Source organism: Grampus griseus (genome assembly GCF_964374135.1).
Source record: "Grampus griseus genome assembly, chromosome: 13".
NCBI lineage: Eukaryota > Metazoa > Chordata > Mammalia > Artiodactyla > Delphinidae > Grampus > Grampus griseus.
The window spans coordinates 81,224,595-81,242,857 of NC_139007.1; the positions used below are offsets into that span (position 1 = coordinate 81,224,595).

Genomic DNA, 18,263 nt, shown 5'->3' on the forward strand with positions numbered 1-18,263 from the left:
GGAGAGTGAAATGCCAGGAAGAGGAAACTTCTTTGTGTGGACAGGCACAGATTTAGGAAAGTTAAAGAAGGATTTGAGAATTAGCAAGTCGTGGTGTTTGGCTGTCACATGGGGGGACAACTTGGTGAGGGACATAGGTTGGGATCTTGAAAGGGAGCGTGAGAAATGAGTATTTTATTTGGAAACCAAGGCAAGCCCTTGAAGGCAGCACCTCCGAGCTGCTCCGTGGGAAGACAACAGTGCAGCCTGGCTGCAAGGACAGTGGCCGCAGGTGAGGAGCCCCTAGGGTCACTGCGAACAAAGTTGGTTAACAAAGTTGGTGGACGAGGAGAGGAGGCCGTGCCTGTGGGGGGCAGGGGAGGGGGGAGGTGTCAGGAAGCATCCAGTTGTCCCACCAATATTTATGGAGCACGTACTAGGTGGTGGCAATATAGAAATGAACAGAACAAAACTTTCTGTCCTCGTGAAACCTGCCTTCTTAGTGGAGGCGGGGGCAAAAGTAAGAAAAATAAGTAAATTTAGTAAACAAAGGGATAAAAATACGCATATGTTAGAGGGCGATAAGCACTTTGCAGACAGATAAAACAGGGAAGGGAGCTGGGGGCTTGCCTGTGTGTGTGTAGGTGTGTACTGGGGCAGGGGTGGTGGGGAGATGGCCAGGAGGGGTGAGCTGAGGGCACCTTTGAGTAAAGGCCTGAGGAGTGCTGGGTGTTGAGATGATATTGAGAATCTGAGTCTTGGGGTGGGACCATGGTTACCCCAAAAGAGAGGGCAGAGGAGGAGCTGGGTGGGAGGAGGACAGATTGAGTCTGGGGTCCCAGGGGGCAGTCAATAATATGGACTACACCCTGGAGCTTCTGTACACACAGAAGTCGCTGCTAACCAGGTGACAGATGAGCTTCAGTAGCTGGGGACAAGGACGATAGAACAGTGAGAACTCTCATTCAGTGAGCCCCTCATGTGTGCCCACCTGCCACCAGGTGTTTTATCCTTCCTAGTACCCAGGATCCTTACGACATCCCTGCACGGAAGGCAGTATTAACTCAGCAGCAAATAAGAACGACAGTAATAAGAGCTAACATGTGAAAGGGCAGACTGTGCGTCGGCAGGCACTTTATGTGTAATAATTCATTCAATCCTCACAGCGACCCCAGGAAGGTATCAGTCTCATTTGACAGATGAGAAGACTGGGCTGGCCCGGTAAGGTACCCAAGGTCACAGCTGGTGAACGGAGGCAGCCTGGCTCCGGTCCTTGCTCTGGAAGGAGGAAAAGTCAGCCTGCGCTCTACGGGCCTCTCTACTCTCTGAGAAAAGTGAGCTGAGGGTAGAACGCTTTTCAGACGGCTGGGGTGGGGTTCTGGGCAGAAGAGCTGGAGAAATTCTCAGAAGATACGTCTTGAGGGGGGAGGCTGGGCCAGGGCAGGGAGGGCGCTGTTAGGAGTGCAGGGTGAACAGCATAGCTGAAGGCTGCAGCCGCGAAGGGGCTTTTAACCCGGCCCGGGGAGGGCATCCGAGTGTGGACATGGACACAGCAGCCTGGACGCGGAGCAGAGGCCAGGACGCCAGATCGCACACAGCTCTGCGGATCTCTGGGAGCGAATAAGGGAGCTAAAAACAACGATTGAAACCAACCAACAAACATCCTTTCTGGGCGATTTCAGGGCCAAGAGCGAAAGCCTTGGCTAAAGAAACCTGTAAGGGGCTGAGGTCCGTTCTCACTCAGAACTCCAGGACTCTGAACAAGACGCCTCACACCCCTGTGGGTTGCCCAGCTGCTCTTTTGAAAAAGTTGGACGCTCTCTGAGATGTCGCCAAAATCTAATCCCGCGTGGTCCTAGCTCTGCAGTCGGTCCACTGCTCTGGGATCCGGCTGCCCGGCCCCAGGGGTGCGCCGGGCGGCTCTGCTCACCCAAGGGACGATAACTGGCGGGGTGTGGGGGGAAGGGGGCTCCCCCGGCACGGGCGCGGGACCCGGGGCGCGCGCGTCGTCGGTCCCCTAGGCGGCACCCCGGACCACCTAGAGACCGAGTCCCAGGAGCCTGGGAGTCGCTGGGTGGCCCTGGAACTTTCTTCTCTGGAGCCCGATCCGGGACCGCCCGCAGAACAGGCTGCTGGCAAGGACCAAATGGAGCTCCGCGCCAGGCCGGAGGCTATGCGCGTCACTCGCAGTCCCGGGCCGGGTCCGCGGCGCGCGGTGGCGCTCCGCCAGGCCGCGCCGCCCGCGCCCCGCCGCGCGCCCACCCCGACCCCGCGGCGGCGCCCCGGGGGAGCGCGGCCCGGGCTTCCGCGGGCGCCCCCGGACCGGAAGCGGGTGCGGCGGGCGGGGGCCCCGGGGCCGGAGGAGCGGCGGCCGCTGGCGCGGCGCCCAGGGGCGTGAGGCGGGTGCACGGGGGAGGCGGCGGGGCGGAGGAGGCGGCCGGCAGGCCCGCGGGTCACTCGGAGGCCCGGGCGGCGGGCGACAGGACGCGCTCGGGGAGTCGGGCGGGCGGGCGGCGCGCACCATGCCCTCTTTCGACGAGGCGCTGCAGCGGGCCGGCGAGTTCGGGCGCTTCCAGCGGCGCGTGTTCCTGCTGCTGTGCCTGACGGGCGTCACCTTCGCCTTCCTCTTCGTCGGCGTGGTCTTCCTGGGCAGCCGGCCCGACCACTACTGGTGCCGCGGGCCGAGCGCCGCCGCGCTGGCCGAGCGCTGCGGCTGGAGCCCCGAGGAGGAGTGGAACCGCACGGCGCCCCCCCACCTCGGCCCCGCGCCCTCCGAGCGCCGCGGCGACGGCCGCTGCCAGCGCTACCTCCTGGAGGCGGCCAACGCCAGCGCCGCCGCCCCGGGCGCGCTCAGCTGCGCCGACCCGCTCGCCGCCTTCCCCAACCGCTCGGCGCCGCTCGTGCCGTGCCGGGGAGGCTGGCGGTACGCCCAGGCCCACTCGACCATCGTCAGCGAGGTAAGGGCCCGGGTCCGCGCCGGGCGCTCCCGCCCCGCCGGCGAAAGCCGGCCGGGAGCGGACGGCGCGCGGAGCCCCCGCGGACGCCGGGAGTCGGTGAAGCCGGCCGCCGGGAAGGTCCGCGGAGGCAGGGAGCTGTCGGTTACCTCGGGGGACCGACCGGCTTCATCCCGCGCTTGGAAGCGTGGTGCTGCGTCGTAACTGCCCTGGCAGTGCTTTTGCTTTATCTCCCTCTGCTAGTGAGGCAACGGAGTGGTGCTTCGGTTTAGGTGTGAACGAAAACCGCCCTGGAAGCCAAGTGCTAAGATGCTTCGCACACATCTCCTCAGGGATCGAAGCATCCTGTACGATGCTCGTTGACTGTGAGATGTGTGTGCGCAATAGTTGGAAATGACGGATGGACGCGGGTAGAGAACCTCAGTGTCTGGGGCGAGCGACGCTGAGCACGTCCGCGCCAGCTCGTGGTCCCCAGGGGGCGAAGGAAAGGAGAAACCAGCGTTTGAAGGCAGCGCCAACTGTCTGTAGTTGCCCAAATGATTATCTGAAATGCAAAAGTACAAAGGTCGAGGCTTTCCCGGGAGCATGATTTTGGCAAAACTACTTTGGGGCAAAGAGCAACATTTGAGAGAAGTTGGGAAAGATGAGGTTTTGAATTAAAAAAAAAATTTTTTTTTTCCTGCTAATAAGTGACAGGAACGCAGCAGAAGAGGCTGTAAGGCATACATAGTGGACACTCCACTTATTGGGGGGGGGTAGCTGCAGGGGTCGGGTGGGGACAGTCCCTACGGTTTTTTGGCTACGTTTGAGCTCTCAGTGCCTTGGGGGTTAGGTGCCCTCACCTTTGGCGGCAGAAGTGTTTCTGCGCTGCGCTGGGCTGGCGGTTTACATCTTCATCTTGGTGAGTTCTGACTTTAGGGACTGCCTCCACTGAGCTTGCAGGGAAGGGATGAGCAGTTTTATTGAACTTTGCTGCAAGCATGGATCAATTTAATTTCTAACAAGTGATTGAATGTGCTCAGGCAAATTGGGAAAGAAAAATGTTTGTCTTTCATTTATTGTCATAAAGAATTTTTAAGCACCTACTTGAATAATGGGGGAAACACTGGCTTCTGAGTTCGCAGTGCCTCTTCTGCCTGTTGATGGTGTTCTTTGGTCTGGTGGTGACCTAGTCTCTCTGAAGCTGGGATTGTAGGTCTTTGAGGTTATGCATGTTCTGTGTGTTAGCACACTGGGTGTGGTCCTCTGCTAAGTGCTTTAGAGATCAAACCCCATGGCAGCCCAGAAAGGCCATGTGTATGTGTGTTTGGGGTACTTTAACTTCTACCTAATTTGTGGGTCATGATCGGGACTGCTTTATAAACTGTGGTGGTCTTGTTGTTAGGGGTGTCACTCTTGAAATGGATAAGGTGTGGGCTTGGGTGGGAGAGGGTGTTATCACTGGTACTTCCTTTGAGTTGGATCCATTAGGTGGCCGCTTAGTGCTACTTTCCAGGCAAACCAGAAGACGCTGCTCGGAGAGTAGACGCCTGATTTTTGAAGACATACAGATCTCAAATGAAGAATCCAATGAACACACACTCCAGTGGGGTTTCCATGAGCAAGCATGATCCATAGACATCAGAGAAGGGAGACATAAAAATCTCTAAGTTAGTGTCCAGACAGGTACTTTAAAAGCATTCTGGGGTTCCAGGGTTGTTTCAAGCATTCCAGGGTTATTTCAAAGGAGGGACAGTGGGTCTTATGAAGGTCTAACAGGCACTGTGGAAGGTGGGAGTCCCGGAGACCTGGTCCTGGCACGGTCTCCATCCAGCTGTGTGGCTTGGGTGGATAGCTTAACCCTTCTGGGCTTAGCTTTCTCATCTGTAGTATCAGGGCTTGGATTAAACCCTTTACAGTCCGACCAATGCCATCAGTGTCATCACTGGATGGCTGTTCTCAGTGTGCTCAGAACAATGATAAAAATCTTCAAGGAAAAGTAAAATGCTGTTCCGAATGCTCTCTTAAGGCCTCTGACAAGTTTTGGAAGTATATTGGAGAGAGATTTTTTTGTTGTTGTTCTAAATTGCTTGCTTCTTCTGGTTTGTTGTTTTAATGTTTTAATTCTTGAGAGGAAACCCTCCATCTGTTCAGGAAGCTCAGCATCTAGAACAACTCCTTCCCTCGCAGAGTTCTGCACAGCTAATATGTTACTGTCTTTGGTTTTGCATATGATCCAATTAGTGTTTGTTCTTTCATATGCTGTCAGCGTGACCCATCTCAGTGTGTTTTCAGAGACTTGAGACCTAACATATGAGTCACGGAAAGGGGGTGACTTGGGAGACTTCAGAACGCGGAAGGGGAGACCAGATTCCAGAATGGCAACATATGGCTGTTATATTTAATCCTTGCGCCATTGCTGGGGAGACAGCATTGTCCCGGCTTTTAGAATAGGAACCTGAGGCAGGAGATGCGAAGGGACCCACTAGCGCCCCAGACCTTTTATGTAGCCAAGGTGGGTTCAGATCCGGGGGTCTTGTTTGTGAATCCGTCTCCTTTCCTCCAGGCAGTGCTCTAAGTCCTTGAAACAGGTCCACACAGCATGATACCAGATCACTCACACTTTAGAACCTGCAAGAAATCTAGCTGAACCTTCCTGTTTACTTAGTTACTATCCTGGTCCTCTGGCCAGCGTGTCATTTTATTTCATTTCACGGTCCGGAACACGATCCGCTGCAGATGAGAGGCAGTCTGTACTCTTGGTGTGAGTGTTGCAGAATGGGCACTTAAACCTCATCCACCCTTTTTTCGTCTTACAAAGAGAAACAGCGCCAAGGAGTTAAGTCAGAAGTCAATGCGAAGTCAGGGCCCTTTCAGTCCAGCTCCCCCTCTGGTTTCTCCTGCTAAAGGTGATGCCGTGGATTTTTCACCTACATTTAATGACCTCAGCACAGACTTTTCTAACGTCTGAATCTCAGCCCTATGTGGTTGTCAGACATTGGGCAGAAGAAAGCATGATGTGCTGCAGAGAAGTCCAAGCCCTTACCACCCAGATATTTCAATTCATTGCCCAGGGAGTGAGACTCTGAAATTAATGTTAAGACTTTGAAATACTTGCTTGTGTACCATGGATGGGGAGATAAAAAAGCTCCTCTCTCACTAGGAACCAGGCCTCAGAGCACCATTAAAAATAGACCGAATTGCCCTTTCTAGGTAATTTTTCTCCCACACACAAAAAATGAAAGTCCATTTGAGGGAAGTGGCTGACCCATTGAAGAATGCGGAGGCTGCTTCGATCTCTGGGGCTGTCCCACTGCTTCTCATGTCTCTGCTTTGCTTCCTGCATGTCCAACCCACAACAGGAGGCCAACCCCAGACATTAGTGTCATCAGCATCTGGTCCCTACTATTTGCTAAGCATGGAAACACACTGCCATGAATACTGGAGAAAGGAGTTTAGCCAGGCCCAAGTTTTGTTCTGGGCTGAGTCTCTGATTTGCTCTGAGCACTTGAGAAAGATCTTACTTTTATATTATTTTTATTTTTAATATTATTTGTGCTTTCCCTGGTTTTTGCTGAGTCAACCTCACCAAGAGAACATCTGTTTTATTATTACTTCAAAGGACCAACTATGGTATTGTTCATTTTCTATTTCATTAGTTTGTCCTCTTTTTTTTTTTAGTTTGCATTAATTTTTTGAAGTATAGCTCAAAAAAAATTAGTTCATTTTATTGAAGTATAGTTGATTTACAATGTTGTGTTAATTTCTGTTGTACAGCAAAGTGATTCAGTTATACATATATACATTCTTTTTCATATTCTTTTCCATTATGGTTTATCACAGGTTATTGAATATAGTTCCCTGTGCTATACAGTAGGACCTTGTTGTTTATCTTCCTGTTTATTATTTGTTCTGTTTTTTTTTGATTTATTATGGGTGTGCTTTTTTTCCAATTTAAGTTAGCTGCTTAGCCTAATTCTTTCCTGCCTTTCTTCTTTTGTAGTATAAATGTTTAAAGCTATAGATTTCCTTCTGTGTACTTTTTTTTTGACTACACCCAGCAAGTTTTGAAATGCAGGTTTTAGTTATTATTCCATTCTCGGTATTTTTTTTTTTTTTTTTGCGGTATGCAGGCTTCTCACTGTTGTGGCCTCTGCCATTGCGGAGCACAGGCTCTGGACGCGCAGGCTCAGCGGCCATGGCTCACGGGCCCAGCCGCTCCGCGGCATGTGGGATCTTCCCGGACCGGGGCACGATCCCGTGTCCCCTGCATCGGCAGGCGGACTCTCAACCACTGCGCCACCAGGGAAGCCCCATTCTCAGTATTTTTAATCTCCATTATTTCCTCTTTGACCCGTGATTTATTTAGATATTTGTTTAAAATTTTTAAACATACATTGATTTTTTACCTTTTAATTGTTGACTTCTAATTTAACCTTGGAGTGGTAAGAGAATGTGGTCTGAATGATACTGATTCTTTTTTTTTTAATAATTATTTGTCTTTATTTTCTAAGTATTCTATTGACCTTTTTATTTTTACCATTTACTTTTTAAGTCTCTCTCTTTTTTTTAATTTTATTTTTGGCTGCTTTGGGTCTTCATTGCTGCTTGCAGGCTTTCTCTAGTTGAGGAGAGCAGGGGCTACTCTTCATTGTGGTGTGCAGGCCTCTCATTGCAGTGGCTTCTCGTTGCGGAGCATAGACTGTAGGTACGCGGGCTTCAGTAGTTGTGGTGTGCAGGCTTCAGTAGTTGCAGCACACGGGCTCAGTAGTTGTGGCACGCGGGCTCTAGAGCGCAGGCTCAATAGTTGTTGTGCATAGGCTTAGTTGATCTGCAGCACGTGGGATCTTCCCGGACCAGGGATCGAACACGTGTCGCCTACATTGGCAGGTGGATTCTTATCCACTGTACCACCAGGGAAGTCCCTGATACTGATTCTTTGAATTTTATTGGAACTTTCTTTTTGGCCTTCTAGGAGGTCCGTTTTTATAAACATTCCGTACATGCTTGAGAAGAGTGTGCAGTCTTTAGCTATTGGGTGTAGGGTTTTATAGATAGATGTCCAATATTTGAAGCTTGTCAGTTGTGTTGTTACAATATTCTATATTTTAATTAACTTTCCATCTGCTTGGTCTAGCAAGCATAGAGAGTATTGAAATTTACCCTTATGTTGGGGGGTTTGTCATCTTCTCCCTATATTTCTAGCAGATTTTAAAAGTTGTACACATGAGATTGGATGCATGTACATACAAATTTAGAATTTTTAAAAATCTACATAGTGAATTGAACCTTTTATTATAGTTTTGGTACTCTGTCTAAAATCCATGATGTATATTGTCCCGAGGTCTACTTTGTATAATATTATTTAGCTACTCCAACTTTCTTTTGGTTAATATTTGCCTGCTATACCTTTTGTTATCCTTTACTTTCAAACTTCCTATGTTCTAATAATTTAGATGGGTTTCTTATAAAGTGCATATAACTTGATTTTGCATTTAACTACTATGCTTAGCCTATTCACCATTTCTTGTGGTAATTGGTATATTGGGGCTTATTATACCATTTTTTTCTTTGTCTTGCTCTTTTTATGTTTTTTCCCTTCCTTTAAAAAATGATTTTAAATTTGTTTCTCTTATTCTATTTACTCCTTCCTTTATTTGTTTGGAATTTACATTTTTTTCCCCAGCTTTTCTACCTTTTTTTTTTGGAAGTATAGTTGATTTACAATGTTGTGCTAGTTTCAGGGGTACAGCAAAGTGATTCATTATATATATATTTTTTCAGATTCTTTTCCATTATACATTATTACAAGACATTGAATATAGTTCCCTGTCCTTGTTGTGGAATTTAGATTCTTTATTTCAATTCTTTTAGTGGTTACTCCTGAAATTTTGCTAAGTTTACTTAAAAAAACCTAAATTTAATACTCCAACCTCCTCCTAAACAATTTAAGATCTAAAACACTTTCATTCAGTTACTTCTCCTGTATTAGAGGCATTAATAGCCAATATTCTAGGTCTGTTCCTTTACTGTTAATTTATGGGTTTTGTGTAAATCGTGTATGCTTGGGTTTATACTTACACTTTATCTACTCATTATTCCATACCCTTTCTCTTTTCCCCCCTTCTTTTCATATAGATGTTTAACATTTTTTCTTTAGTGTGTATCTCTAGGTGGTAAATGTTCTCAGTTTTTGTTTATATGGGAATGCCTTTATTTCACCATTATTCTTTAAGATTTTCTTTTGATGTGGACCATTTTTTAAGTCTTTATTGAATTTGTTACAATAGTGCTTCTGTTCTATGTTTTGGTTTTTTGGCCGCGAGGCATGTGGGATCCTAGCTCCCTGACCAGGGATTGAACCTGCCTCCCCTTCATTGGAAGGTGAAGTCTTAACCACTGGACTGCCAGGGAAGTCCCCGCTATTATTCTTGAAAGATAGTTGTGCTAGGTAAATAGTTCTATGTTGCCAATTATTTTTCCTTAACCCTTTGAAGATGTTAGTTCTGCCTTGTAGCTCTCATTTTACTTTTGAAAAATCTGTTGTCAGTTTAACTGTCTTTTTCTCTTGGGTTGTGTCTAGATGGGTATTTCTTCTTTTTTTTTTTTTCGTGGGTATTTCTTTTATTTATCCAGCTTGGTTTGCATTGCCTCTAAAGGGTGTCTGACATATAGTAGGCACTCAATAAATAGCTGTTGAATGAACCAGTTGCATTTCCTTTCCACTGTGAATTTTAGTTCTTTGGTAGGTTCTGGAAAATTCTCAGCCATTATCTTTTCATTTTCTGCTCTCTCTTCTTTCCTTCTGAGATTCTACTTGGACATAAGTTGGACCTTCTTTTTCTGTTCTTCATGAGTCTTAACCTCTCTCTCGTATTTCTCATTTCAATATCTATATGATAGTTAAGATATTTTCTCAGACCTGTCTTCCAGATCACAATGTTTCTATTCAGCAGTATCAAGTCTGCTGTTTAATCCATTCATTGAAGTTTTAATTTCAGCAATTATCTTTTTCATTTATCAAAGTTATATTTGTTATCTTTCAGATATCTCTGGTCATTTATTGGTAGTCTCTTATTTTTTGCTCATTCTTGTGTTTCCATTTTTCAGTTTCTTTAAGGGTTTTACGTATGATTACTCTATATTTTATATCTGGTAATTACACTGCCTGAAGCCCTTGGTGTTTTGAATCTCTTATTTGTTGTTTGTTATGTGTTTGGCACTTGTTTGTTACATGTTGGTTGTGAGTTCCCAGCTGGTTGAGTGTCTCTGTGGGAAACCTGGCTGCCTGCAGAGAGGATTTGCACTTGCTTCTCTCTGAGCTTGGACACCCACGATCTGGAATCATTTTCTTCCTTCCAGACTTCCTGGTGCATCTACAACTGCTGAATCTGTCATTGTTGTTTGTTTTTATTAGAGGTGTATGATTTCCCCTTACTTTCTGAAACACCAACAATTCAACAAAAATTATGTTTTATGCTAAATCTCATTTTTTCAACAAGAGTCCCTTAAAATAACTAGTCCTTTCTGCTGATGACAAAAGTGTATTAATAGTTTAACAGATTTTTTTTAATGGAGTGAAAGCAAGACCTTAATGAGTGAGCAGTCACCCCACTAGGTGTCTGCTACTTGGTGTTGGCAGCAGGATGACCAGGCAGATCCATGCAGTGATGTGTGTATGAACCCCAGAGCCAAAAGGAAGAGACTATGAAAAAGCATCCCCTGCTTCTTTCTGGCAACTGATTTATTAGATTATCAGCTACAGATCAATTAAAATTTCTTTAGCATTTGTTATATGCTAGGCACTGGGCTAGGCTGGTAATACAAAGGTAGATAAAATTGTCTGATGAGTTCTGGCAGAGAGACTTGCCCCGAGACAGTAATGTACTGAGAGTGGTAACAGGTGTGGTGAAGGGATGCCTTCTTATGATTGACTGGGGGTGAATCAAAGCAGAGTGTGCACTGACCTTGACCTCAGCCCCAGAGGAGAAGGAGGATTCCAAGAGGAATATATGAGGAAAAGGATGTTCTATTCCCACATTCTCTCATCTTCAGCATCATTTATTCGTAGCCATTTATCGACTGCCCTCTGGAGCAGTGGTTGATGTGTATTCCTTTGACCCACCCACACAGACATGGAATCAAAAGATCAGGGTGAGGTTCAGGAATCTTTGTTGTTCACAAGCGTGTAAAGCCCCTGCAGGCGGTCCCTAGACTACACCTGAGGAGTGTGGCAAGATCATCTCAAGTGGAACAGCCCATGTGTGGGTGAAGCAAGTACCACCTCCCCCAAACACACCCTGCAGACCTTGGGACGGAAGCCTCGTCCCTTTACCCAAGACAGGAGTCCCACATTTTTCTTTAAGATGAAAAGACAGCCCTCAGAATGGGAGAAAATATTTGCAAACGAATCAACAGACAAAGGATTAATCTCCAAAATATATAAACAGTTCATGCAGCTCAATATTAAAAAAACAACCCAGTCCAAAAATGGGCAGAAGATCTAAACAGACATTTCTCCAAAGAAGACATACAGATGGCCAAGAGGCACATGAAAAGCTGCTCAACATCACTAATCATTAGAGAAATGCAAATCAAAACTACAATGAGGTACACCTCACACCAGTCAGAAGGGGCATCATCAGGAAATCTACAAACAACAAATGCTGGAGAGGGTGTGGAGAAAAGGGAACTTTCTTGCCCTGTTGGTGGGAATGTAAATTGATACAGCCACTATGGAGAACAGTATGGAGGTTCCTTAAAAAACTAAAAATAGAATTACCATATGATCCAGCAATCCCACTACTGGGCATATACCCAGAGAAAACCATAATTCAAAAAGACACGTGCACCTGTACTTGTCCTCTGGGACACACAGCTAGGTTGTATTTCCCAATGTCCCTTGCAGCTGGTGGGGGGCGGTCCTGTGATGTGTTCTGGTCAGTGATGTTGGGAGAAGCAACACACCTGGAGCCAGAATAACGTTTCTCCTCGCAATCTCCCTGCTTGCTTCCTTCCCTCATCTGCGGCAGAGAGTCCTGAAGACCCCAAAGACAGCAAAGCTCTTAGCTGGAAGATCGGGGCATCTTCCCGATCTTGCCCTGCAGGGAGGGCACCCCCATCTTCCTCCCCTCCACCTCCTCTGCATGGGAATGTGAAATTAATGAAGAATAAACTTTCTTGTGTTAAACCGTTGAGATTTGGGGGGGGGGTTGTTACAGCTCTTACTGTGAGCCTACCCTGACAAATACACATTTTGGTGTGTTTCCTGGAGGCTGCAGGCACCTGATGAAATGGTAGGGAAGCTGGTTCCTTCGAGATAGTCCTCCCCTTGGTCCATGCACAAGGTCACCATGACCTTGCCTGAGGCCCCTACGGGCCCCTCTCCTCTGCAGGCACCCCTGCTGCAGCCCTTCCAGGGCATGCCTGGCTGTCCTCCCTGGGCAGTGAGCGTGCTGTTTCCTCTTCTCCAAATACCTTTCCTCTTTCTTCTTGAGGATGTTCCATTTTTTTTTCCCTAAAGATGCAGCTAAGAGTTACCTATTCCAGAAATACCTTCCCTGTCCCGACTCTGGGGGTCTGCTTTCCTTCGTCTGCCCAGCCACCCTTTCTTTTCTTTTTTTTGTGGTACGTGGGCCTCTCACTGTTGTGGCCTCTCCCATTGCGGAGCCCAGGCTCTGGACGCGCAGGCTCAGCGGCCATGGCTCACGGGCCCAGCCGCTCCGCGGCATGTGGGATCTTCCCGGACCGGGGCACGAACCCGTGTCCCCTGCATTGGCAGGCGGACTCCCAACCACTGCGCCACCAGGGAAGCCCCCAGCCACCCTCTCTGTGTGCTGAGCCTATTACCTTCCTCATCAGACTGCAGCTTTCTTTCTCTTTTTTTTTCAGTGTAAACCCCAACACAAATACACCAACATGATTTCGTTCATTTAGAGGGGAAACGTTTCTTGGTTAAGTGGAAAATTGTGCAGATGCCTTCTGGAAGACCTTCATTCTAAGCAGCTTTATAGTGAAACATGGTATTTAGAAGTCTGGACCTTCTTTCTTCCATTTGCTGTAATCTACATTCACTGAGTAAAACTTGTACTGATCATTGGGACCCAGTGGGTTCCAGGGTTCTGGGTTATTCTTTCTGTCCCGGCTGACATCTGGATTGAACAAATGCCAGGTGCAGGTGTGCAGCGCTGCGCCAGTACCTCCTGCCCCAATAAATACAAAGAGGGGGATCAGACTAGAATGCTTCTTGGCCTGACCGATGATCAGGCAGAGCGTGGTTGCGACAGAGGCCTTGAGTCCAAATGGAGAGAAAAACAAACCTGCAAGGCCCGAGACTAAATAGCCTCCACGCCGCGGAGGAGTGGACGTCCAGGGTCACCCAGGACCTAGACTGCAGCTTTCTTGGGGGCAGAGACGGTTCAGTATATCTTTGTGATGAAATCACATGGCATTTAATAAATCCCATGATTAAATTAATGAGTGAACGGGAAAGGGATTGAGTGAAATATTTGACCCCTTTTATAACTGGCTCAGCCAACCCTGAAATTGACCTTCGGAGACTCTAACAAGCTCTTTCCCCCTCAACAGTGCTGCTTTATTTTTGCATTAATTCTGTATATTAATTTAGAGAAAATGGCCATTTTAACAATTCTGATTTTTTGAACATGGTGTATTTGATGTAATTTGAACGTGATGTGTTGCGGCATTTTCTTAGGCGTAATTCAGTCTCTCTCACAGGGTTTTGTAGTTTTCAGTATGAAGGTGTTACAGAAATTTCACAGGTTTTATTCTTAGGTGTCTGTTTTATTGATAACCTTGTACAGTGCTGCTTCTTCCTAACTTAGCCAGCAAGGGCTTTTCTTCCTCCCCTTCACACCAACGGGCTCTGACAGATCACCGGGGGGGGCGGGGGGCACGGCCCTGCAGAAAGTGGCTCCAGGCCTCTGGAGCAGGGGGACAGCCGCCACCGCCCGACCCCTGTCTACACGGGGACTCTGTCGTCCTCAGATCCTAATTGGGGGATGCGACCTGGAACGTGAAAGGGAAGGAGCCGGACGGCTGGCTCTTTGGGGCCATTATTTTTATGTGCTGACGTCCATTGTGCAGAAAAGGCCTTTCTCAGCTGTCCTGGCACTTTTGGCCGCGTCTGTGTCATCAGCCGAGCTGGGCTCCGGGAGCAGCAGGGCACAGGTGCAGGGCACAGGTCAGCGAGGGGCACATGGGCGCCTGGCTGGCAGCAGTTCAAGGGTGCAGTACTGAGCCCTCCAAGGCCATTGGGGGCGGGGTGGGGAGACACTGCCTACATTTCAAAACAAAATAAAACCTCTCCAATTTTTCCTCATTTTTTTTCTTAAACTATAACCAAGAAAGGAAGTTTATTTCTATTCTGTGAGGAAATAGCAAAGTTCCTTAAGGTTCTTGGTGTAGCTTTCTAGAATGGCAATGACACAAGCATGGCCAATGATAGTTAATGCCTTTTTATGTGGGTGAGAGATCAGTAACATGGCTTTTTAAGGATTGCTGTGCTCTGACTTTTCTGTGCTTGTAATAAAGCAAAGTAACTTCAGGGCTGGTGCTTGTGTAACACTAGAGGAAAACCAGGAGGGATGCAGTGTAGGGGCTCATACGAAGGTGAATAAATAAATGTGATTAAAAAGAAAAAAATCTTGCGTTTAAATTGTATGGCTAGTACGGGCCCAGCCAAGCACGTCCCTCAAAGTGTGTGACTGATTTAGAATTTAACTTTAAAAACTGTGTTCAGGGAAATTAAAAATGAAAGTCAGAAAATGAGTGTGGTGATTACCGTTGAATATTTTCCGAAAGCTTGGATCCTAGTCTCCGATTAGTCAGTGAAGCAGACGTTGTAGTGGAAAGGGTGCTGACCCGAGATGTGGGAACCCTGGCACGGGTCGCTGTGAGGGACTGGGGGTGACAGGTAACATCCCTGGACCACTGTTTCCTTATCTGAGTGGAGTAGTCAACTGTCAGTGGATTTCCAAGGTACCTCTACCTCTGTCATTCTGCAGCCAAGTTCATTTTCAGGTATTTAATTCCTGACCCTGAACTTGGGGTTACCATATCCATACAAGAGTGGGAAAGTGGCTTGGGATGAAGCTAACTTAAAAGCTGGAGGTGTCCAGTTCCGGAAATCAGGATGGATTCTTCCCCAGGACACCTTACTTCCTGGCGGGCGTGCTGTGAACCGTGTGGACAGAGGAGAGGGTGATGGCACGGGTGTGGCCACATTCTAGAGCAGGTGCCCGTCCCCGCCCTCTGTAACATCTGCTGTACACCCTAGAGTTTCATGGGGAATCTGAGGAGGGGACACGCCCTGGGCCACCTACACAGTGGAAACCACCCGAGGGAGGCAGGATGGGGACAAGCTTGGACTTCAGAAACGAAGGTGATTATTCTGCTGTGAAACCCGGTCTTCTGAGACAGGGGACCTCCCTGTTGGAGGGTTATAGGCCAGAGCAGGAGAGATGAGCAAGTGACAGGTGAGGCTCTGGATTTGCATTTTAATGGCCACCACTGGGACCAGAAAGTTGAGACACTCATGAGGAAATACAAACCGGGGCCTCACAAGCCTGTCCACACTCACCCGCTCTGGCCTCAGTTATCTGATTATTAACAATTTAACATTAAACTTAACACTTAACTTAAGTGTCAAGACATTTAAGTATTTGAAAGTAATTCTGACAAGACTGTGTCTGTTTAGGGAGTATATAACCTTTCTTTTATGGGTTTTCTTGTTAACTTGTGTTGTATTGATTGGTCATAAAATCTACAAATAAGTGTGGGAGACTGTGTTTTCTTGTTTCTTAGAAAACAGTTCAGGGAGGAAATTTGGAGGCTTCAAATAAGGTGAGAAGTGAGACACGTGCCTCCTGACCGGTGATTCTGGTTCCTGTGCAGGAAACCGCAAACCATCTGTCTTGCTCTCCTCCCCCAAATGATGGGAGACATTTTCCTCTTGGGTGGATGTCAGCTATTTTAGCAGTTGTTGGAATATAATTGTTTAATTTTTCTTGGCTTCATAATGCAGACATGAGAGTTTCACTTGTCAGACAAATTTGTATATCATTGCCTGGAATGCAATTTTATTTTTTATGCAGTGAAAAGTTAATTTTATTACTGCTTGTATAACACGGGGGCAGCTTTGGTAAAATGGTGATTTTCTATGAAATGCCTTCAGCACAGCGGTGTCCAGTGTGAGAGACCCAAGTGAGGCCATCCTAGTTGGACGGAGCTAGGGCCGCCGCAGGCCCTGCTGCCCAGAGGAAAGAACATTGTCTTGATTCTTAGGACAGGGGGACCTGTGAGACAGTTTGGTATTGGTGACTTCTGAGGGCTTTGAAAACTTTTGCCGTTGGTGTTGTGAAGTCTCTGGAGCCCACCTCCTCAGGGGGCTGGGGGTACTGCGCCCCTTCTGAGAGATGACAGAGCATCCGTTGTCTGGACGGCGCTCATGTGAAGCGGGTGAACCCACTCCCAGGTGTGTGATGAAGGCATCCCCCTGGAGAACAGCAAACACCCTCTCATCATCCTGTCTGCTCGATAGCGTCACGTCTCAGATGCCTTTCCCAGAGGTGGCTTATGCCCCTCGGACGCACAGGGTGGCTCTGATTTCACGGGCTTCTGCCAGCTGGAAGCGTCGTGCGGCCGCCGACAGCACAAGATGAAAGACGACATGTGTGTCTCTTGCCCCCAGGGAGGGATGCTGTAAGCTGATGCCTGTCAGACATAAACAGAGGGGCCTAGGCACCAGAACCTCTTATTCTGAAGATTGATGATAGCACATTTATGGGAATCCAAGGACCGTGGAGAAGACAGTGTGGGCTTTTAATATGGATAATTCTTTAAGAGCAATGCTTTGGAGACATTTATTGAGAGATGAGTGCCCTTTCATTGCCCTCAGATGAGGGTTTCAAAGCAAACCCTCATAGGGAAGTCACGTGGACAATTGACAGCCTTAAGTATCCAGGGCAGAGGAGAAAATTAAATGGAAAGTAATTAATATTAATTTGGCATCGACTTCAAAAAAATCAAATAAAGAGATCAATTTCAGAGTTTCTGTAGTGTAAAGGAAATCGTTCCAAGAACCTTTCCCACAGAGAATCTTGCTCTTTCTGTGTCTCAGCTACTTGGTAATAATGGTAATAACACCTTTACCTAAGGCCTCCATTTGTCCGCCAGCCAGCATCCCTGTCAGATGGCTACGCTCCCCTATCCAGTGTGTATGTCTATAGGGCACTTCCAGAAGAATTTTAAATCAAACCAAGTGCATTACAAAACAAAATAAAACTACCTATGTCTTTATCCACTATATAGATCATTAGATAATGACCTTGATTGTTGCAAAATACTGTGAAGAAATGATCAGCTTGTAGATACCTCGTTCATTGGGCCTGTCTGTGAGGCGAGTGAGTGGCTAAGAACACAGGCTTACTAGTCGTGTGAACACGGGCAGATTTCTTAGTTTGAGACTGTTCCGAGCTCAGGTTCTCACCAAAGGGGAATAATCGCTGCTGGGTGGAGCTGATGGGAAGCTTATGTACATAACGCCTGCAAAGTGCATATCCAGTTGTCTGCCCAACCTAAGTGCTACGTGACTGGTGATACTGCAGTTGTTGGTTACAGGTATTGTGGAAGTTCACTCAGAGAGGCAGCTTGGGTCTGGGAATTAGGGGCAAACCCCTAGAAGCTTTTGTTGGGCAGAACACTGAGATTCCAGCCCCAAGGGACATGGCAGGGATCACCTCCCTAGAGCTGGTACATCTGGAGACCAGTAATAAAGACTAAGAAAAGACCCAGAATAGATTCTCACAGCTACAAGCTTTGGCAAGAAGTCCCGAGCTTCCATTTCTTCACCCACCTCGGGCCCCTATGGATCTGGGCGGGGTTACGGTCCACGGTTGCTCAGAGGCAGACTGACAGTTCTGCCCACTGCCTCCTCTCCAGCCCCAGTTTGATTGAGAGATTGTGAAAAGAACTAAAACATCGTTCTAACGTGAAGCTCCCTCCATTGCATGTTTTATTCACAAGCACAAGAAATCCTTCAGTAAATCTGGACAGCAAAAGTTTCTCTAAAGATGCTGTGGTTAGAAAACCACCGATGTGGCTCACGTCTATGTTCTAGTTGGGTCAATTACACGAATTTGCTTCACATTTTGGGGCAGTTTGCAATGGCCATATCATGTCACAGTTTGCTTGGCCTGTCATGAGAATCTGGCCTTAGAGAAAAGACCGAAAGACTCCCCTCTGCCCCTGAAATCTATGAAATGACCACAGGGCAGTGATGGTGGGGCAGGAATTATGAATATTGAGATTCGGTTTGGGGTTGAGATAAAT

At 47.5% G+C, this 18,263-nt stretch overlaps 2 protein-coding genes across 2 annotated transcripts in view; one reads left to right on the forward strand and one right to left on the reverse strand.

Moving 5' to 3' along the window:
• Window positions 1-2,501: 2,501 nt before the first annotated feature.
• Window positions 2,502-18,263, forward strand: part of SLC22A3 (solute carrier family 22 member 3) — a gene marked incomplete at its 5' end in the record, with an annotated part of 87,345 nt that continues 71,583 nt past the window's right edge. The window contains one exon of the mRNA XM_082668813.1: window positions 2,502-2,936. Within this exon, the coding sequence (XP_082524939.1) occupies window positions 2,502-2,936 (435 nt within the window). The remainder of the gene's footprint in view (window positions 2,937-18,263) is intronic.
• Window positions 12,939-17,472, reverse strand: LOC309831824 (cytochrome c oxidase subunit NDUFA4-like; the record flags this gene model as incomplete). The annotated part of the gene is made up of 2 exons (XM_082669159.1): window positions 12,939-13,202; window positions 17,422-17,472. The coding sequence occupies 2 exons, from the start codon at window positions 17,470-17,472 to the stop codon at window positions 12,939-12,941; spliced, it is 315 nt and encodes a 104-aa protein (XP_082525285.1).